Here is a 22,780-nt window from a genome sequence, read left to right on the forward strand (position 1 = left end):
GACCTGTGTTGTGCTATGAAACTTTTGCCCGGTGGACAGGCACATTTCAAGAGGTGGAAAGCTGGATAAGATGTTCCCTAGAATGGGCAGAGAGTAGTGTGTGAGGAAACACAAAGCAGTTCGCTCACGAATAGCACCCTGCCCTGGCTGAGATGCTTGCCCACAGGCTTTCCTATCCCAGGATACTGGGCTAGGGGGAAGTGTCCTGAGAGGCAAGCTGTCAAAGCCCAGGAGCATATGGTAGATTTCATTCCATATTCTTTGCCACGAGACCTTGCTTTTTCATCTGTCACTGGGCTCCAGGGTGAGCCAAGGAATCAGACTGTTTGAAAGACTTAAGAAGCAGCAGGTGAGGCAACCAAGAATGGGTCAGGCATCAACACTGTAAAACAAGCACTCATGTCAAAACATATCAAATAGAAAATAATAATTTATTTTAACTTCATTTTACTTGATGTTTGTAACTAATCGTGACTCTGTGAACTTGCTTGGTTAAGTCTGTCCCTTCCAATCTACAAAGCAAAGGTCTACAACAATGAGCACTTAAAACTCCACAAACTGTCTCCATCCACAACTTCCCTGTACATGCAAATTCTTCCGACAGGCGGCAATATTCGCAAACATGCTTCAAGCGTCCATAAAGCTGCAGGAAATTTTGCTTTCTGTTAAAACCTCGACACGCTCCTTGGGAACCTTAACCAGAAACATGTTAAAAATGGATATCCTGACTGGAAACATTGTGTGCTGTGTGTGTGTGAGATCACCAGACTTTGGTGGGTTTGTGTTGCAACCACAACTGATATAAGATGTATGAATGAATGAATGAATGTTGACTTGTATGAAACACATTTCAGTGAAGTGACATTACAAAATAGGGTCCCATTAAAAATACATACTGGCAGTTGCATTTTGTGTTTTAGGCAGAAAAAAAGCGTGTTTCACCTTCTTTTATATGAATATAGTTTAAACAAATTATTCTGTGAAAGTATGCTTAATAAAAGATCTTTTGGAAATTTAAACACTTTATGAAAAAAGGTTAACAAGTAAAAAATTACCATTGCTATTTGAAAAAAAGCTGCTTGTTAATATTGCCTTCTAAGAGAGTAAGGGTGTATTTTCCCTCCACTGAAAACAGAGCCAGGACACCCAAAGTTGTAGGAGTGGCAAATTTAGACTATCAACATGATGGCCGGGCTTATATATACAAAAAAACTTGCCGCATTGAACGAGGCAGGGATGTCTACCCCAACGGTAGTGGTCTCTCGTCTATACACAGTGAGAGTTAAACAGTAGTCACCGACAGGAAGGAATTGTATACCCTAGTGCCGTCTGGCGATTTCGTGCCGTGGGTTAAGAGTTCTTGGATGGTCATCCAATTGTCAAAGATCTTTTTGTTCCTCTTCTTCATCATCTTTTTGTGGCTCAGTTCCAGGATGTTCATCTCCTTCCTGTCGTCAGCCGCCTGCTGCTCCTTCCAGACAATCCAGCCTGCTCTGCATCATAAACTCGCGCCTCCTTCTCTGCTCCTTGGCCTTCACCAGATGTTGTTTGCGCTCCTCCTTGCTCCAGTAGCGCCCCATCTTCATCTCACTCATAGCATCGTCATCCGTGGTCAGGCCACTGCGTTCCTCGCGGATCTTCAGCGCACGCTCCCGCAGCAGCCGGTCACGCACTGGCCTTTTGGTAATGTAGCGTGTTCCATCACTGCGGATCTTGACTTTCCATTCCATCCTCGGTTCCGCTGAGTTAGAGGAGTTCAAGTCCTTGCACATGCTCACCAGGCTCATCTGGCTTTGCGCATACTCCACGGCCGACTTCTGCTGGATCAGATGCATGTAGCTCTGGTAGTGCTGTGCATGCGCTGGGATGTGCGCGTGCTTGTACGGGGAGTGGTGGTATGAGGGCAGGTAGGCACTGCCCAGCTTTGGGCTGGCGGTGGGGCTTCTGCTGCCATCACTAACTCGGCGTTCTTTGCTCTCCAAGGCCTGGCTGGGGTCCAGCTCTTTGGCACTAGAGCTGTAGTTTGGGGAGCTTACTTCAGGATCCTCAGTGATGGCAAGTAGATTCTTGGGGGATGGTCTGTAAGCTTCAATGTTGGCCGTGGCCCCTTCGCTACTTCCCTCAGCCATCCTCCGTAGGGAGTTGTCCGGGGAGATCTCCAGGGTGAGTGGGGTACTCCGGCAGCTCTCCCCAGTGTTGTAGGCGCTCGAGCTATCCTTGTCTGACTTCTCGGGAAGCTCAGTGATGTCCGAGAGCTCATGGCGGCGCACATCCACGCTGGTGTTGTAGTTGCGGAAGCCACTGTGGTGCAGCATCCAGGACTCACGGTACTGCTCCTTAAGCTGCTGCATCTTGTGTGCACGCACGATGCTCAGGCACTCCAGCTCGATGCTGCGCAGCTCCTCGTTGAGTAGCTCCAGCTCCTTGTCCACACTCTCAGGGTCACTCTTGCCAGCGGCGTCCAGTGGACTGCTGGGGTAATACAGGCTGTAGGGGCTGCTGCTCTGCACCTGGCACTTGAGCTCCAGCAGCTCGCGAAAACGCTCACACTCGTCCACTGGGATGCCCAGGTAGTCCCCATCGGTACAGTCTGCGGAAATGAATGATTCATTGCTGAAAGGCAGGTCACCACTGCCTAGGGTGTCCTGGCTGCAGGTCAGCTTCCTCTGGCCCGCCAGCGGGTTGGAGGACACCGCACCATCTTCGCCATTGTTCTCCTGTTCAGAGCTCTCATCGTTACGCGTGCTCTCATCTGTCCGCCCCACACCGCTGTCTTTCTCGTGCTGGTTGGATAAGATGGTGGCTGTGTCGGTGGTGCCACCATCTTCCTCATGCTTCTTCTATATCAGAGAAAAATGACAAAAACAACTGGATCATGGTGACAGAAATCTCGAGGGGCGTGGGGGGGAGGTCGGTCCCAGTGTGACCTTTATGTGTAGGACAGGAGTTGAATTGAATTCTAATATTCTAAGGCTGACCTGCAGCATTTGAGTGGCCTAGAACCCAGGAAGTGGCCAGCTCTAATTCTGTGCATTCTCGCTTTTCCAATCTATAAAATGGGGAGATGATATTGGACACACACGCACTTCTGAGAGACTCAAGTAGGTGATTAGGACTCTGACAGTGGCGCAGGTAGGAGCTGCAGGGCTCTGAGCAGCTCAGGCTAAACACAGAATTGCTTTACTTTCAAGGGCAAGACTTAATTTCCTCTGATCTCAGTAAACACTGATGCATACATTTTCTTAGTGAACACCAAATCGGTGGTACCAATGTCTCTGCTTTGGTTTCTCAACCACAAGTGCTTCATAATCTAGGTGAGGCGGTATGTGCCTGTAATCCCAGCACCTGGGAGCTTGACTGCTGTGAGTTTGGAATTCACTATGTAACTATGTGGTGATTTCCAGGGAAGAGGTTGGTGAGGGAACCTCTCTGCTTGCATCCCCCTCATGCTCAGGTAGCAAAGCTCTTAGGCAGAGGTTTTTCTGAGGTGGGCGTGCTCCTCAGTTGTGGTGGTGTGGGGCTGGCCCAGGCTTTACCTGTTGGAGCACACTGGCTGTGAACTGCATGGCCTGATGATGTTGTTCCTCAAGCATGTCCATGTGTAAATCGTCCAGAAAGTCGTTCCTGTCATCATCCATCCAGCCCTCGTCCAGCTAGGAGAAGAATGGCCAACACACATGTGAAAGGCTTTATTATTAGCTTGAACTTAGAAATCACCACAGAGACACATCTATGCCATAGAGTATTTCCAGAAGGGTTAGCTGGAGATGGAGGAGCTCCTCTGAATTTGGGCAGTAGTCATAGAACAGAAGAAATCAAGCTGCCTTCCAGACTCCTCTCTCTGCTTCATGACTGAGCACAAGGCAGATGGCCACCTCACACCCTGCTTGGCCTTCCCTGTCATGCTGGACTGTATCTTCAAACTGAATTAAAATAGGCCCTTCTTTCCTGAAGTTGCTTTGGACAGGTATTTTGTCACAGCAAGGAGAAAAGTAATTGACTTAATATACCACAGAAGAGCTTTCTTTCAAGGAAGCTGACATTATATCTGGAAAGAATTGTAGGCCTCTCTCCAGGAATCACGAAAATGCAGGGACTCTATAGCAGTGGCTTTCAACCTTTTTAATGCTGCAACCTTTTCCATAAAATTATCTAATTGCTATTTCATAACTGTAATCTTGCTACTGTCATGAATCATGACATGCAACTCCCAAAGGTGCTGTGATTCACAAGTTGAGAACCCCTGCTCTATAGGCTGGAAAACTACCCCCTCCTCAGACTGGAGACTCCCTCCATAACCCTCCACCACACTGGGGAAGCCTCATATACCCCCTCCCCTGCTCTGCTATTTTATATTCAGACTCACTGGTTAATGCCATTAGTTGCTATTTGAAAGACTCAATTCCTTTCTTTTTCATTTCTCTGCAATGTGCTAATCAGTGGGACTTAGCTCCAGGCTTCAAGGGACATCTGTAAATCCTGCTATGATTCCTTCATTAGTCAAACTGTGATGGGGCCCAGTAAGGTGGTTAAACCTTTGAATGGATCCCAAATCACAGCAAGTTCAACTACCTTCCAGGTGGCAAGCACCTGTACGCTCAGATGTGATACTCTGGCATTGTTCTGCAAGGTTTGGGAGTTCAGTTTTGACTACAGAAATCCACCTATTTAATTCATAGGACATTGGTTTACCTGGAGTTCAGGCCTTGCAATCAGCAATGAAAAGTTCTTATTTTCTTCACTGGTTAGAAGAGCCACAGCCTCTTCACGGTTCTGTACTTCTATCCCATTAATCTAAAAGCACAAGGACAGGTGGGGACAGATAGAAAGGGACATGATTGGATGGAACAGAACTGCCATCACCACCTCTTACAGTCATAACATGCAAATTCCATTTAGCTTTTAAACAATGCTGATTTAGGAAAGAAAGGCCTTGCTTAGCTGGAGATAGCCTTGATGTGAAGGACCAGGATAGTCCAGAAAACCCCTGCTGCTCCGGACACATCTGAGCCCTGGAATCTGACATTGTATTTGGGCAGGAGGATAAAGAAGAACTTACATAACAGGCATGTCCTATTTAGCACAGGGGAGAAAAGCAACAGGATGGATGCTGGGATCATGAGGAGCAGAGAAGAGGGAACGGGTGTATATACACAGACTGCATGCGCCTAGTTTATCAGGCAGGATGGAGAGTCAAGTGGGAGGGACTCTTTTACCTTCCCATTGACAACCCACTGGCAGTGTCTACTTGCATGTCTCAGCAAATTTTAGTTCCTGGGCTGATATCCCTCCAGGGATACCACAGCAGGTCTCAGTGACCTGGAATTCGAGCCCGTCATCTGACTTTGCCGCTTTATGTCAAAGCACCAAGAGGTGGCAAAGCAGAGGCACTACTGGTTGTCACTATCCAGTTTGCTTACACAGTGATTACAGGGAATGGTACATCTGCAGCCCAGGCAGGTCTTTCTCTGGCGCACCCCTTACTACTTCCATTTCCTGTTTTCAATTGTAATGGTTCAGAGAAAACTGTAGCAACAAAAGATTGTATGTTGAGGATGATGGCCCTCAGGTGTGAAGGTCTTGGGTCTCTTTCGTAGGGAAACTCAACTGCCAAGACTTTGGCTAAAGGCTGAATAAATAGAATACGGAGTGGGGTAGGAAACCAAAATCGTACATAGTGGCACATGAAATGAGACAAATAAGCTAGTAGACTAGAGACATGAAAGTAAAAATGAGAAGACGTAGAAAGCAAAGCCTGTTGGACACAATACAGCCAAGGCTCTGCGACCCTACAAATAACTATGGGGCCAGCTATGTTTTGCAGAGGATAGAATGCTTGTTCAGCATGAATGAAGCCCTGCATTCCATTCTCAGCACCACACTAAAACCACCTGTGCAAGAGGTGGAGGCAGGAAGATCAGAAGTTCGGGATCATCTTTATGTAGTGAGTTTGATACCGTCCTGGTACATGAACACTCCCTACTCCCTAGTTTCCACCCTCCACCAATAAAAAAGATTCTAGCTGGAAGAAGTAAGCAGTCTTATTTTGACTTCTTGGAACAATAGGATTCAAGGTAGATGTCACCCTTAGAACTGAGTTAACAGGACAGGTAAACATTGAATTCCAAAATTTTACACTTCTCAGAGGTATTTGGTCCAAAAAATGGGACATTTGGGTCTGGTTTCACTTCACCCTTTGCATGTGATTGGCTAATTAGTCTCATTCACAAAGCACACAGGGTTGGTCTCACAGCACAGCTGAATTCCTGATTCCTGTCCTTAACTTCTCCTGCATTTCCAACCTCAACTTACTCCTAGAACTCACTTGTTTGCTGAATATATATGCATCAGCAGAAAGGAAACCAACCTGGATGATGCGGTCTCCTTCACGGATGCGTCCATCCTTAGCTGCGATGCTGTTAGGGTCAATCTGAAACACACAGTGGACACCTCAGCATGAACACAGGCACAGGCATTTTTCTTTTTTTTTTTTTTATTAAAATATATTAATATATATTTATTACAATGCAATATATATGAAAAAATATACCCTTTCAGATCAATGCTGGTTTATACATAGTTAGCAGAATGGCTAATTTTCTAGTCAGGTACATTTTAAAGTCATTTTGTGAATAGATGGTAATATTTCCTCTAAGAGATTACAAACAGACAATCTCTCTACTCTTGTGTGACCATAATTTTTCATATTTACTTAAAGACAGAGTTGACAGGACAAGTCCAAGTGCCATTTTAACAATGCAACCTCAAGTATATATGGTATGTTCAGAACATGAAACATAAGGATGCCTCTCTCCTACCCCTTGAGTCCTCCCTGTTACTTAACTGAACACAGGCATTTTTCAAAGGTCATCTCTAATATACTGTCATACCCATCCCTGCCTTTCTGTGTTGCACAGATTTTCACACAGGACTTAGCACTGTGCACAGGGAGAAATGGACGAATCTGTTCCATGGGCTTCCCAGAGCCTCTCAGAACGCTGCCTGGCAGTGTTGCGACAGAGGACTGGGCTCAGAGCTGCAGACCTGAGCTGGTGAAGTGGCAAAGGTGCTTCCTGTTGCACAGAGTAATTAGAAACAAGTCAGCGACACGGAGTAGGTGAAAGTGCACCCTCAGGTATGCTGTCTGGCAGTCGTTCTTTGATGGTTTTACACCAAATCTTTATTATTAAATTTTGGAAGATAGCTTTAGAAGTGAAATGTATAATTGGGGCAAGCAGGGCTGAGGATGGCAGGGGTGCCCTAAAACACGCTGATGTGACATGCAGAGCTTGGTAGATGGTGCTTATCGAATGAGTTGACTGTGAAGTCTATAGCAGATACGGCTCTTGGCTCAGCCCATAGAGACAGATTTGATTTCTTTAGGAAATTGGGTTTCTGCAACTACAAGAAAGGAAGCATGCATAGGAAAAGTATTCATATCAAAATCAATTTCTCTATTCTGTGTCTTCTAGAAAGATCACTGCATCTTTCATCTTCATACTTTGATAAGTCCACATTAAGTTATGTTTGATGTATATGAACTCAACTGTGTACACTATGAAAGTTGGGAAGGGGCTTTAAAATATACAAGCCATTCTGTCTACCATTACACTGGAGTTGGGAGATGTGAGGCTGCTTTGCTCTTCCCTCGGGGGTGAGCACACAAACCATGTAAACGACTCCATTTTATGGTTGGTTTGCGGCTTCTCAGGGGTAATTTTGCCTTATGTGCCAACATTAGAACTTAACCTCTGCGTAAAGATGTGACTCCATGGAGTGTGATGAAGGGGGCATGTATTCTTTATCTTTCCAAAGATACTCTTGAGGAACTAGGTCTAGGGTGTGTGAACAAATATGAGGAAAAGCAAAACCTGACTCTTTTGGCTTTGAGAGGCTAATTTTCAAAACTTAGCCTTCGTACCTCACTTATATAGATCCCAATATCATCTTCATCATCCGTCCGGTAGCACACGGTGAGGCCCAGCTTGTCCTGGCTGTTCATCCTGTAGAGGCCCACTTCCTAGACAAAGAAAACCTTTTCTGTGAGACTCCAGCAGGCAAGGAGAGCTGGAAGCATGTCAAAGCCTTTGAAAATATTTGGTTTAAATGATGAACTGGATTTCTTTGCATTCAACTGTGTAGAGCCAGTTAACTTAGTGAACAAAAAGTGATTATGGACATGGGATCAATGCCCTGGGCATTTCTGACCTCTCAGTCAATATAAAGTCATTTTGAAAATAGTTATTTTATTGATCTTCCCCAAGAAAAATTACCCATATTTCAGTCAGCGTCAAGACCTCAGGGGTAGGGCTTTTAAAAAGCATTCTTTCAATGTCTGCCACAAACAATAATATTTCCACACCCTGAATGCTCCAGCCACTTTGGTACAAATGTTTCCAGCATGTTCAGTTAGATTATCTCATGCTGTGCCCCTTAATATGCACAGGCGTAGAACTTGCAAACAGATTACGCATAAATTGATCCAAGTAACGTGATAGTGTGCAATTAATGCCTTCTACAACAGCTGTGATATTTACAGTCGAAAATTAGCTTCAGCCGCTGTTACTGCAAATTAAATAAGATAAAAAGCAAACTGAACCCAACACCGGGACACTCGATGACAGGCGATGTTATTGTTTGTGCCAATTAGTCTGCACTTTGGAATGAAGTCAGAACTCTGAAAAACTTGGGGGTTCTGGGAGGGTACTTCAGGTTGCCTGCCAGGGTTTACAAGCCTGCTCACCTTGCCACTTAGTCTGCCAGTGACTCATGTAGGGTTTATGCAGCTGCAAGCTGTGGGTCAGTTTGAGGGACCACCTGCTAATAAGTTATTCAGCCAAATCTCTGGTCTGATTTTCTTATAGTTTTTGCTGGGTAAGCAGAGGTGTGGGAAGGGCTCTGAGATGAGGTGTACAGGCCACTCTGTCAGAGCCATTTACAAGTGGCATCTCTAGAGGCCCTTCCTGGGATGTGAGAAGGGCATAGCAGTCTTTCTCTCATGAAAGACAAAGTGCCCAACACCGCTGATACCTTCAAAGCAGAACAGGGGGCAAAAAAGACCACTGTGGTCAAAGCCTTGGCAAATAAAGAAGAAAGCTGTGGGTCAGTTTGGTGACTGTGGATGTGGGGCTGGGCCAGGAGAGGTGGTACTCCATAGGCCAGTATGAGGACTTTTCACTGGCTCATCTGTCTCGTGTAAAGTGGTTATGAAGGCAGGCATATATGCAAGCCCCTGGTCTATCTTCATCTAGAAGCTTTATCACAGGCTTGTTGATTTGCCTAAGCCTTTATGTGCTCACTAGCACATGTGGGGCATGGAGATGAGGCACACACAGTGCTCCCAGCACTGGGCCTGACCCACAGTGAATGGCAGTTTAATAATTGTGTTTGGGTCACAACAAGTAACCAGTGGTTACAACAAGCTGTTTGTGCAGAGCAGCCCTCCTTAATAAGATGCTGTTAGTTTATTTTCTGATTGCTGATAAGTTAATTAATTCAATGACTTCCTAATGATAGCTCTAACAGTATGGTAAATTCTCACTAAATGAAACTCTTAATTTCTGATACTTTAGTTGCATTAGATAGGAATTTTCTTCCTCATCTGTGAGTATGCCAGTCAGGCTGGTTTTAAGGGGTGTATTTAATCATGAAGGCAATATCCAGATCCTTTGGAATTATTAGTTTTCACCCCACAAATACAAGTGGCACATCACACTTGTAGGTTTCAAAACACCTCTCAGGCATCCTCATTGGGTTGTAGCCTGACTGGGACTGTCTTTCTGGACATTCCAGAGCGGACACCCTGAATCAGTGAAATTTCATGATTAGCAGCTCAGATCTCCCTGGACAGGAGCAGATTAAATGCTGCCACTGAGCTTTGGGCTTCTACTGGCAGGATCCATGATCCTGGAACAGGCTGGAGAGAAAAGCAAGACCACAGGGAAGGTTGGAGGGAGACAAAGGAGAGAGAGAGAACCAGTGTTGAAATTCTACTTCCAGTAGGGTTCAATGTGAGGGAGGCTAATCTGCATGACTTCCGAGATGGTAAAGATGCTGCAGCCCTGGTGTGCTTTAGATTCCAGTACTCCTTGAACTGTGATTCATGATCAAAATGAAGAATTCACAGAAACTGAGGAAAGTATGTAGAAAATTCTATGGCATTTCCTGATAACCAAAGGTATGGCTGTTTAAGTGAAGGTAGTATAGGCCAGCTGTCCATAGGGTGACATAAATACTCCTGCATTGGTCAGTCACAGATCAACAACATGGCAGCCAAGCTTGCTCTTGGGATCTTTTCTCACAGTCAGGCATGGCTTTGTGACCTACACTGAGTGGCATATGAGACCAGGAAGATGTTTGGAAATCATATCATAGAAATGAGCTGTGTAGTGGATTAGGGGTTTCTGGGTAGAAAAAATGACTTATAAGAAAGGGATAGAAGGGATTCACTTCATCTATCCCAGCACCAAATACGTCAATATCAATATCAAGTCTTTGACATATAATTTTGGTAATACCTATCCAGAAAAGCACTAAACAAGAGCATCTGGGATTTAAGAATATACATGGTGGACTTCCCATCTGACCTTACAAGTTTGCTAATAATTAAAACACAAGTGGGTTAAAAATATTGCCCTAAAATTTCCTTTGGACTTTATGTATATGGTATACATGAAACATAAATAGACCTGGCCCCTAGCATCTTTACCTCATTGTTTATGTGCAAATATTTCAAAATCTGAAACACTCTTTGTCCCAAGCATCTGGGATGCAGGTGCTCAACCTGAAATAGATGCTACAGTAGCTGTTTAATTGTAATTTGCATGGTAGAGAATAAGGTTCTTTTACTATAGTTGATCCTAGTTAGGGGTAATTTTGGAACACATAACACATGGTCCCTCACAACAGCAGACTGAGGTAGAGATTCCTGTACTCAGTCTTTGAGCCTTGCTACCAATCCTCCCAAGACAGACTTTCATGGAGGCAGTCCCATTCTCAGTTTGGCTGGATCTCCCTGACAGGCTGTAAGGCCAGACTCCATTCTTTCACATACTGGTCTCCCTAGTCCTCCTGGCTCCAGTATGAGACACAGATCATCAGCAAGGGGACAGCAGAGAAGGTATCTGCTCTAAATACTTGCCTTGATGTCAAAGTTCTCTTTTCCACACCCACTTCAGTTGCCTATAAAAGAAAACTTTACAACTTGGTCTTTAAATTACAAGGATGGCAGCATCATTCTTGTTAAAGGATGGTATTGTGGGAGCAATTTCACATCTTGTTCTATAAGAATTGTGGTAGTGGATGAGCCAGTGCCAGCAACATATATGGCAAGCAGTAAACAAGAGCATCTGGGATTTAGGCTATCTATAATAGTTCCTTGCTTTATCTGGACATTCTTAGAAACTCTAGACAAAAGCAGTTTAACCTCATTCACTATTTCTCCAGGATGGATGCCCATCCTAGAGAAGTGGCTGTGGCTTACCTAGAAAGACCTTAGGTTTTTGATGATCTCGAGAGAAGGAAGCATAAGATTCCCACTGTCTTTGGATCCACATAGATTCATGTTTTACCTTGACTTGATGATGACAGAAAGACATTCATAGCTAAATAATGGATTATACAATGTCAGGAGCATCAAGCCTGGCCATGGAGGTATGGTATGTTCTTAATAAAATTGAATGAGCTTGAGATTTTAAGGCAAAAGAAAGATCTAACAAAACCATAAGTTTGGATTGGCTATAAACATGCTGAATTCTCTTGGACAAGCTTTTCAGCTACTTTACTCTTTTTAAATGAGACCTTTTGAGGAATTTTTGCTTTCACTGTTACTGGGAAATTGGTTAATTTTCAACGTTTATTTCTTAGGCAGCCTAGCCTCATTGGGCTCATAGCTGAAGGCACAGAGAGTATCAATACGTAGCTGTTGTGATGATGGAGATAGGATTTCAAAGAAGACCATTAATCAAACAGGTATGAATAATGCATCAGCATTAGCTGGATTACCCCAGCCCCATCCCTGGTATCCTGTTGCATACTGGTCTAGATGGACTGTTTGATAAAAATGAGTGGCTGGGTCTGACATTTCAGATGAAACTTACATGGTATTCCAATTAACAGTATTAAGAGGGCTGTACCATCCTCATGATTCAAGGCTTATGTTTCAGCCTCAGTGAATTCAATTGGAAGACACCCCCCCACCCCCGAACCCAACTCAAATGGTTTATTCCCCTCTGAGAAGTCCAGTCGCTTCTTCAAAATTCCTCACTCTACTGGAGTAGGATGGCAGCCAGTTTTCCAAAATGTTTCTATATGTACTCATGGGATGCTGTGATGTCTCTAACAAGATCACAGTTTTACTTAAGACCTTCCTCACATGAAAATATTTACTTTTCCCTTCAATGAATATTCAAGTGCCAAAATATTGGACATAGACTATTTCAGACACCATCTGGGAGTGTGCAACAAAAGAGTCCACTCTTACATGGAGCTTGTGCTCTGGTGGGGTTATCAGAAAAGAGGTAGATGATGGTGCTGTTGGACTGTAGTATAATCCAGAAAACTTCTCTCAAGGGTTTGATGCTAGGCAGGACTGAACTCTAATACATAAGGTCCTGGTTTGGTCATACATACAAAGTATCTTGAAGATCTCTGTGACACTTAGAAAGTCAAGAGGAGACCAACTCGGCCAGAATAGGACATGCCATGTTCACCTTTTTCTTTACAGCTTTAATCGGAAATTTCTAGATTGGTTACAGTTTCCCATGGTACCCCCAGGACCATCCCAATTCCATCTGGTCTACTTCCGTTGTTCTGAGAAATCAAAATCATTTGGAACCCCTCCCTGCCCCCCAGGTATACACATCAAAACTGTAGCTGGCCTTTCCTTCCTGGTCTCATAAGGACATCATAAAAACAATACAGGTGACAGCTTCCCAGGCTGGGTAGGACGCCACTGCAGAATCACAGGGGAAATTAAAACAATAGAGTATGGAAAACAGGCTTCATCAGACATCTATTTTCTTTTTTAATTGCCTGCAGGAAGACCTGGAGCAGGTGTTCGGTACCTGAAAATTCAGGGGTAATTATTCGGCTGCTCAGCTCTGGGGTATACTTGGGAATAAGCCCTTTAACGCGAGGCAATTTCACAATAACAGGGATTTGACACTTAGCTAAATATGATCATTTTGTGTACTTTAAAAGAAAGAACATCTGTTTTCCCCTCTGCATTGGCTTTGATAACATCCCAACACACTCATATATATTTTTCTCACATATAACAGGCATGGATCGGTTGTTCTTTTATCTCATTCAGCTTTGGTGATGAGCATTACATTGAGAATGTGCTTTCTACTTGAAGACAAACCTGATCTCCCTGAAATCAGATCCAGTATCTGGAACAAGACAGGTGGGGCCCTAGCAGAGACACTGACAGCTGGTCTAAGAAATCTAGAGGAGCAGAGATGGTATTTGTGTATCTTTCTGAAAACTAGGTCTGCTGTAGTCAATTCAGATCTTAGCAGGGGGTTGTTCACTGGTCTTATTAAACTGACAAGTAAACTTGTCTTGGTGTCCTTCTACAGATGCATCCGGCCACAGACTAGAGGTCCAGCCATTGTTCTCTAATGGAGATTCCCTACAGCGAACCTCAGTTAGACCCTGAATGTTTCTCTTATACTGCTGTAAGAGAATGACTGGGGCTAGGAACTTTATTCAGAACAGGTCTTTTTCTTGTACCTTATGGTTTAGGAGGCACAAAAGTATGCTGCTGGCATCTCCTTGGCTCTACCACAGCATAGCAGAGGGCACCATGGCAGAATCATGTTTGAGATGGAGAGAACACACGATAGAGTATGAAGCAAGAGTACAAGCCTATTGGGTGGCTCTACTTTGTAATAATGCAACCCTCGAGGCTGCCTTTAATCTCTTTAAAGGCAAAGCCCCCCATGACCTCATTACCACCCACCAGGCCCAACTGCTTAAAAGTTTGCTGGTTCTTCACAAGACCAATCTGGAGACCAAGCCTCCAGCACACAGAATCCCTATCCAAACCTGGCCCTGTGACTTTCCCTTCACTGATGCTCACTCTTTCATGAATTAGGTCAGCTGTTTTCCTAAAAGTGAAAGGTACACTATATGAGACAGTGCTTAAGTGATGAAATGTACTATGAGCAAAAGACCACAGGTGGGACAGCCTTCTCACCTGCTATGGACCTGCATGCAGGACATAGTGGACTACGGATGGGCATGTTCATTTGCTGGCTTTGGAAATTCTAAGCTAATGTTCAAGGGTCCTTATGTTCTATAGGCTCCTTTGTCTAAGCAGAACGATGACTTCCTGACAGTGTATTTCTAAGTGGCAAATGGTAGACTAAATATAACAAGATGCTCAAAAAAACCCAAGAACAGACTTCAAAATGAGCACAGTGGAAAACTCTCCTAGCACGAAAATACCAAGCTTGCTAGACTCTGAAAGCTAGCCACATTGCTTAGCTAGTAAAGGTGCTTGCTCTGCAAGCCTGTAGACCTAAATTCGGTCCTCCAACCACATCAACGTGAAGGAGAGAAGTGATTCCATGGAGTTGTCCTCTGGCTTCTACACGTATGGTGTGGTACATGTGAAGCCACATATATTTTATACATGTACACACTAATAATAGATAAGAATTAAAGAAAGCAAAGACTGATAAATACATGCACGCTAATTTAACTGAATATTCCAATGATGTGGACTCTTTGTCTCTGCCCCTTTTTCCCTGGGAAAGGGTCTCTTTGCCTTGTCACATGTCTTGGGGGTGGGCTCATCCATTTCTGTCCTGTGATAACTTTACTGTGTAGGACAATGTGGAAGACATTAGTGACTTGGCAGCACATGTGGGTGCTACAGTGAATGGCATGTCAGGACCCAGATCTTGTTGGTGTGACTTGTGAGAAAAAGGAGCCGTGAAAGCTTGGGCTTAGTTACCTGAACCCATGGCTTCTAAATCGCAACCTTTCTGACTGGACTGTGGACTGAGACACATGGGGATTTTATGCAATTTTGGACTTTCTTGTAGTTTTGGGTCCCAGACTCTGTAAAACCAAGAGGAAGCAGGGCTGCTAGTCCTTGGATCACACTCTGAATAATGAGTTTCTAGGGTACTCAAGAGGCTCTCAGGTTGGTGATGTTGAGAAAGTTGCACATTTTAGGTAGAAAAAGTCAGCCTGGGGCAGGTTTACACTGTTGATATTTACCCAGTTGATGGGAGATGTCATTCTGTATATGTTTCTCATACTGGTTAATGAATAAAGCACTGTTGGCCAATAGGAAAGGAAGATAGGAGGGACCAGGAGACAAGAAGGAAAGAGGAAGTAGTAAGGAGAAGTCAAGATGGAGAGTCTGGAGAAGGCAGAACCGCTAGCTGCCTCTCCCTGGTAAGACCACGTGGAAATACATAGAAATGGGTTAATAATTAAGACAGAGCTAGCCTATAAGAAACTAGTACCTGGCCAACAGAATTATATCAAATACAGAGTCTCTGTGGGCTGGTGCAGCAGCGGGACAAGACCAGCGGCAGGTGGAAAAAACCTTACTCCTTACACCCAGTCTTCTGAGAAAAGACAGAGAGCCACAGTGAGTGTTGGCTCCCAGTCCTTGGAAGGCACCCATGGTAAACACAAGGGTTTAATAACACCATCTTTCTTATATTTATTTGGTGCATTGAATTATATCAACTTTTTTTTTTTTCCTGTGACAGTTGATATGACTTTCTGCTTGACGCAGTGGTATAGGAACTACCATAGTTTAACTGAATTGAAGAGAAATTACAAGTAAATTACGGTTCTGGTGATAACTAGCAATGGGCAAATGTCAAAAGGGAGGGTGGTTCAAATTGAATAGATACTGGTATCTCAGTGAACTGTGAATATGAAATGAAACCATGTGCAAGATCTTATAGGCAAGACTGTGTTTCTGGGGAGAGCCTATTGCTTCTATCTGCTTCTCAAAAGGACAAAAGAACCCATTGGCATGAAGCCAACTGTAACTAAATACCCCAAGCCACAGTGTTTATGTTACTTCATAAATCTAGCTTCTTAATTACTTGGCAGCCTGAAGAAAACATCTCCTTCTTCCTCTTGTAATGACCATCACACAGTAGTGTCATTCCATGGATAATGGTCTCTTCTGGGAGGCCACTGCTCTTTCTATGGTATCTAGAGAACTCTAGACTGAAGAGTAAATGTTAACAGATCCACTGTTCTATGAAATCTGCTCAGTTTTGTCCAGCTTGGTATTCCCTTGAAACATTTGATCAGAGCCCATATTCAAGTATCCTGAAAGAGCCCTTAGTTGCTTTAAGTTATAAAATGCCAACTTGTGTGTTTAGTGGCAAATACTAAGATGTGTCCATATCTAGCTGTCAGTGAGCAGTTTTTTTGTTTTGGCTGATTCTACACTTTCATTGACCTTCACCCTTTTCTGCAATGAGAATCAGGTAGCTCTCAAGGATGTAAGAAGGATACAGCTGTTCTAGGTTATCAAGCTGTTTTTGTGAAACAAGCTACTGCTGCTAAACAGTATGTGTTCTTCAGCAGGGCAGTCTGGATTACACAGCAGTTGGCCAGGAGAGTAGATCAAATGTAAATGGATGGGTTTCCTCTGGCTGACTTTCACATGAGGCCAAAGGGCTTACCTCATAGTATCATCTGCTATTGTGACCCTGCTCTCTAAAATTAATTTCCATGTAAACTCTGAATTAAAAAAAAAAAACACACACACACACATAATGAAATTTGACACATTGCTTTTCCCAAAGTGTAAAGAACCACATGACAGAATTTAAAGTGAGATGTGGAACTCTAAGTATTTTAAAACTCAACATAGGACAATGGGAATGACATCTAGACTCTTTGGCTACTATAATACCTGGGGAAAGCTGTGGATTTTTGTGACGTCAATGTCAAGAGGACTTTAGGAAAATGTAAAGTAATGGCATCTGGGAGCAGATCATTTTCGTTGGGAGCTGGCTACATTCAGTCATTCTATTTATCACCTTGTTTTTGAGTAAAAAGTGGCACACCCTAAGGGTGCAGTAATGGCAGGGACACCTTGGCTATAACCAATATCTCTTTAATTGAACTTAATGCTCATTCAACAATGGGGAAATTATTCCCAGCACTGGAAGCCTAGCTAACTACTCAGCGCTAGTGGAGTTGCAGATCTTTGAGGAGAACCTATAACTGTCATGTTATTCAACCAGCACAATACCCAAAACTCTACTCTAATTATTTATAGGGAACTCCTCTTTGCAACAGATAGGGCCCGTTACAGAAAACCATAGCTAATGAAAATGCAGCCTTGTGTAGCCTCAGCCCAGTGGATGCATTTACAAAACAATTCCTGCACCCAACACTAAATGATTATTGTGGAAGGTGGGATGGAAAAATTGTAAAAGCCAGAGGAACAGGGTGTTTGCTGTGAGACTGAGATTCCTAGCAGTTTTAGAGGCTTAACCCAAACCCAAAAAGTCTCACCAACATGACTGATGGAAAATGAACTTAACAAATGACAAAAGACCTGATAAGGTGGATGAAGGAAAGAACATGGGGCTGCAACCATGCATGAGAACACAGGCAAGTAAGGAATGTAGAGAGTTGGAGAAACATCCTTCCCCAGTAAAGAGCACACTGGTTGGTTATCCAATAGCAAGGGTCAGCTTCAACAACACAACTACAAGTAATGGTATAAAAATCAAGCAGGTTGTATTTATGTATTTAGGAGTAAACACACACACACACACACACACACATACACTCCATGTAACAACAGTTAATGAAAAAAAGAGCCATTTGAAAGAGAGAAGTAGGAAAGGGAAGATGATGTGATTATATTATAATCTCCAAAAATAAATTTAAAAAGTAGTGATCATGTGAATAATAGCAAGGCAAGGAGGCTGACAATACTTCCTTTCATGTATGTTTATGTGTGTACTTGTGGGGCATGTACATGTGGGGTTATGTACATCACATGTCTTCTGTTGTTTTCCACTTTATATTTTGAAAATGTTTCTTTGCTGAATTCTGAACTCACTGATTCAGCTAAGCTTCCTGACCAGTGAGCTTCCAGGATCTATGTCCCTGCTCCTTGTGGTTTTGGGGCTTATAGACACATGCCACCATACCTGGCTTTTATGTAGGTGCTAGGATCCAAACCTCAAGTACCCATACTTATTATACAGCAAGCACTTTCCCACTGAGCCATTTTCCCAGTCCCTAGGACCTCCTTTTGACAGCCTGCATTGGGCTCTGTCTTGAGTTAATGGAAGGAGGAAAAGAAGCTGAACTGTGCCTTTTGAAGAGGAGGGGGGGGATTACTAAGAGGTTCAAGATTTTGATAATTTCATTATCATCCATTTACGCTTGTACAGAACTCTAGCATTTTATGAGGCCAATGGAGGCTCCCTAAGAACAAGCAGCATGTGGTTCCTACCTCTAGCTCCAGCTCTTCTCTGTCCATGTCCTGATGGATGTCCCCCATGTAGTCATTCGGATCATAGTATTCATGGGATGAGGGATGCCTGCAGAGGGACACAAGGCTGTCAAGATCCCGATTCTTGGATAATTTCTCTTTTCTTGTCCCCATCTGTTGTCACTACAGGATCCCTTCCAGATCCCTTTCCCTTTGGATGTAGCTCTTAACGCCTCCATCCCAGTGTTATTACCCTCAAACATACTAGACACTCAAAACAAAAGAAATAAGGAACCCATTACTTTGGTGAAGTTTAACTTCCTCTGGAAAGAGTGACAGAGCAGGACAAGGATGGTATAGACCTTGTTGTTTCCAGAGTCCCTCCCCTAGCCCACCTTCATGGATTCATCCTGAGTACATGCAATTAGTCTGTGTTCATTGCCACTGTGTCTCACTGTTTACTTTTAATCTCAATGGTAAAAGCTCAAATGTGAGCAACTCTCATTGTGTGCTGGTTTCTGTGACTAATTTCAAATGCCATGATGGAAACTGCTAAGCTATTTGCTGGATTTTTTTTTTTTTGCATTGGTCCCCTAGTGAGAAATATATTTGCCATGCATATGTGTGTGATGTATACCTGCTTATAGATGTCAGTACTCATGGGCACTTGTGCGTGTGTGTACACAACCCTTATCCTATTTGAAAGTTTTTTTTTTTTTTTGTTTTTGTTTTTTTGAACAACCCAAGTAAAACAATTTGAGCCAAGTATTACCTAGAAATGGAGGAGATGGAACCTCTAGGAACAACAGAAATGGGAATTAAAACACATTTGGCCAGTGGCTCTGGAGGAGCTTTGAGTTGCACACCAGATGCAGATAAAAAGCTCCTGCCTCCAATTGCCTTTGGGCTGGGGACCCAAAGCCCCACATTTTTACAGGTCAGGTAGCAATTAAGGGCCTCGAGCAGTCCCTCCCAGCCACTTAGTTTTGAAACAATAGATCAGACATGGGTGGAAGGGCAGGCCTTCTGTTTCCAGACCAATCAGGCAAATATATACTGCCTGCACTTAAGGGGCTTTTAGACCTGAGGATCCTGTTGGAAGTTCTGGCCTTTCAGTCATCAACCTAATACCCCCTGCTCAACCCCAACATTCAGTCTTGCTGTGGCCTGACCTCTGGACTTTGTGACATTTCTCAAGTTCCCTCAAGGGGATAAGTCATGTCATGTTAGTTAGACATAAGAGGAAATTAGGGGTTTGGCTTCTAAAAAGCCTGTCGCTTGACAGTTCACCATCTGAGAGTTACACATGGCCTTAAGGGCTCATCAATAACACAAGCAGGTCTGGTCTATAGTGTCGAGTAACTGGTTTTAAGGCCATGCTCAGGGAAAGGGCCAGATGCTTCCCAGGCTCAGCTGGGACACATCAGTGTCATGGCTGAGAGGTGAGATTAGGTAGCCCTGACTTCCCACCAGTGCCACTGCCTTATGCTGAGCAGGTCCTCAGCCTACAGCCCCAGTCTCTGTAGGTGAACGAGGGAGTGTGAGCAGGTCCTCAGCCTACAGCCCCAGTCTCTGTAGGTGAACGAGGGAGTGTGAGCAGGTCCTCAGCCTACAGCCCCAGTCTCTGTAGGTGAACGAGGGAGTGTGAGCATCCTCAGCCTACAGCCCCAGTCTCTGTAGGTGAACGAGGGGGTGTGAGCAGGTCCTCAGCCTACAGCCCCAGTCTCTGTAGGTGAACGAGGGGGTGTGAGCAGGTCCTCAGCCTACAGCCCCAGTCTCTGTAGCACCAATCTGTGCAGCAGTGCTTCTCAACCTGTGGGTTGTGACCCCAAAGAGGTCACATATCAGATATCCTGCAATCAGATATTTACATTATGAATCATAACAGTAGAAATAATTTTATAGTTGGGGGTCACCATAACGAGGAACTGTTTTAAAGGGTCACAGCATTAGGAAGGTTGAGAACCACTGCTCTGTAGGTAAATAAGGGAGCACTGAACATGTCCTCAGTCTATGGTACCCTGTCTCTATGGGCAAATAAGGGAGGTGACAGTTCTTTGCAAGCTTGCACACTGTGTGAATGGTGAGTATTACATGAAGCCCCTGTCTTCTCCCTTTTCATGCTGTCAGCTGCACTAGAATTCACTCTTGTCAACGGGGGAATTAGCCCTGGTTGTAGATGACAGCTAACCACTAAACCCACGAGATGAAAGGCAAGCCTTTGTCTGGGATTTGACAGAACCACAGGAGATGTGTGGGTACTCCAGCTACTGGATGACTAATAGAAATCCAACAGGTATGGCTCAGAGGCTTCTCTGCAAGAGCAGAAAATGCCTTTGAAATAATGCATCCAGGTAATTACCTGAACCCAGATGGAGCTGAGATGGGAAAAGACAGGGGTACCTTGTGTCAGCTATAGAACCTGTGCCTGCAGATTACATGGTTACATGGGGAAAAGGCTAAATTTAGTTGGGCATATTTAAACTAGTGACGTTGGTAGCTTTCTCACTATTGACTTGTTCCTGAATTAGCAGTCACTGCCACCACTTAATCGAAGGCTTATCAGATGACCGGGCACACATTGTTTTCATTTACTCCTTCAAACAATCCTATGAAACAGGTATGACTTGCATCTATATTTTAATGCAGCATTGAAAAAAATTAGGCTGAGGGCAATAAAGCAAAATGACTCCACTCCACAGCAGAAATTAGTTTGGGCACCATGTCTATGTGACTTGAAGTCTCTGAACTGCTTCATGCCTTCTATAGGAGGTAGAGCTATGAAGAAAGACACTATTGAGGTCTATTTGACCACAGCTACTGTAAAATTGGTACATGGCAGTAATTATTAATATGGGGTCTGGGTTTAGTGCATGGGTGCAGGTTTGAAATAAGACCCAAGGAAGCAGAGTGCACAACCTCCAGGGCACTTTCTGTACTCAACAGCTTACTTTGTTGCCTATGTAAAACAAATATCAGCATTCCCTCCAGTGGTAATGAGAAAATCTTCAAATTACCCTTTGCAGTGATTAAATTTTATTCTGACACAACTTTTACAACAGTTGTAACTAATTTTGTTCTTAGAATATAATTTGAATAACTCTGCTCCAGGGTTATAATAAAGTCATTAATATGTCAGAGCAGTTTTGAGCAGGACTCGATTTATTGCCTCTATAAACAGTAAAGTTAAACACAGGCAACTTGGAGGAAAATTATAAAATGCATTCATTTCTTTCTCCCCATGGAAAGGAAAAAGCCAATTTTCCCAGAGTCCTTTGTCGTATGTAGCAAGTTAACAAGTGATGGTCAGGATACTTACTCTTCAGGCAGCAGGTAGGGATCTAACACAGGTGGGCTGGGAGAAGACATCTTTGTCAGGGCCATGATGTGCTCGAAGGTGATGTCGGTTTGGGTGCCTGTGTCTACCAGTTGTGACTCTGAGGCAGGCGTGAACATTTTGGTTCGAGGTGACCTCCTCAACACCTGTACCACGATGGGCTCCTTGGCTGTCTTGAAAGCTTCCACAGCCTGGTCATGAGTTGCTCGGGATAAGTCTTTGCCGTTGACCTATTGAGACATAATTAGAATGGGAAGATTATCATAAAGCAGAAACTGGAGAGATCTGATAAGTGTTTTGAGGGCTTCGAGGTGTAAAGAACTTAGATTCTCTCCAAAGAGCAGCCAGTGGGGAAAGAGGCTAGAGTGGAGGTATATAGATCGGGCATTAAATAATAAAGCACACAGCAAGGATGCCTTGGCCTCCAACCAGAATGTCTTTAATGCATTTTCATCATTTACAAATCTTCACCATGGAAGAAAAGAGCAGCCTTGGGCTCCAAGTCTTCATCAGGGAATGGTAACTAACTAGAAATTAATTACGTTATTTTGTTTTCATGGTGTGTAGTCTTTCCAGTTTGTGTCAAGTCTTCATTTTCCTTAAAAAGTCCACAGCAAATATCAAGCAAATAGCAGATTGAAGGCTAGCTAAAGGTAGATACACTACAAATGAAGAGAGCGTTCCAATGACCAAATAATAGCTAGCTGAAATTTCAGTTGTTCCATTTTTCAATTTGCATGGCATGTTGCTACTTCCATAGTCCTGATGTTTCTCTTTATTGAATGCCTAATATCAATTCATTGTTCTAGGGGGCTGAAAGGGTAAAGCTATGTTTATCTCTCTTTTCTCTCTGTGATAGCCCCCACCCCAGGATGCCACATGTGAAACCATGGGAAATTGCTGGCTGAGTTAAGACACAGGGTCAAAGGCTTTCCCTTTGACCACTAATTCCACACAGCTAACACAAGATGAAACTGTGAGAGACTCTGTCTCAAGGG

At 43.7% G+C, this 22,780-nt stretch overlaps 1 protein-coding gene across 1 annotated transcript in view; it reads right to left on the reverse strand.

Annotated features, from left to right (window-relative positions):
- Window positions 1-412: 412 nt before the first annotated feature.
- Pdzrn3 (PDZ domain containing ring finger 3) overlaps window positions 413-22,780 on the reverse strand; it is a 224,289-nt gene continuing 201,921 nt past the window's right edge. The window contains 8 exon segments of the mRNA XM_051203467.1: window positions 413-1,474; window positions 1,476-2,840; window positions 3,537-3,653; window positions 4,693-4,794; window positions 6,368-6,430; window positions 7,922-8,020; window positions 18,467-18,554; window positions 21,765-22,012. Of these exon segments, the coding sequence (XP_051059424.1) occupies window positions 1,283-1,474; window positions 1,476-2,840; window positions 3,537-3,653; window positions 4,693-4,794; window positions 6,368-6,430; window positions 7,922-8,020; window positions 18,467-18,554; window positions 21,765-22,012 (2,274 nt within the window). The 3' untranslated portion in view covers window positions 413-1,282.

Source organism: Phodopus roborovskii, unplaced genomic scaffold (assembly GCF_943737965.1).
Source record: "Phodopus roborovskii unplaced genomic scaffold, PHOROB, whole genome shotgun sequence".
Taxonomy (NCBI): domain Eukaryota; kingdom Metazoa; phylum Chordata; class Mammalia; order Rodentia; family Cricetidae; genus Phodopus; species Phodopus roborovskii.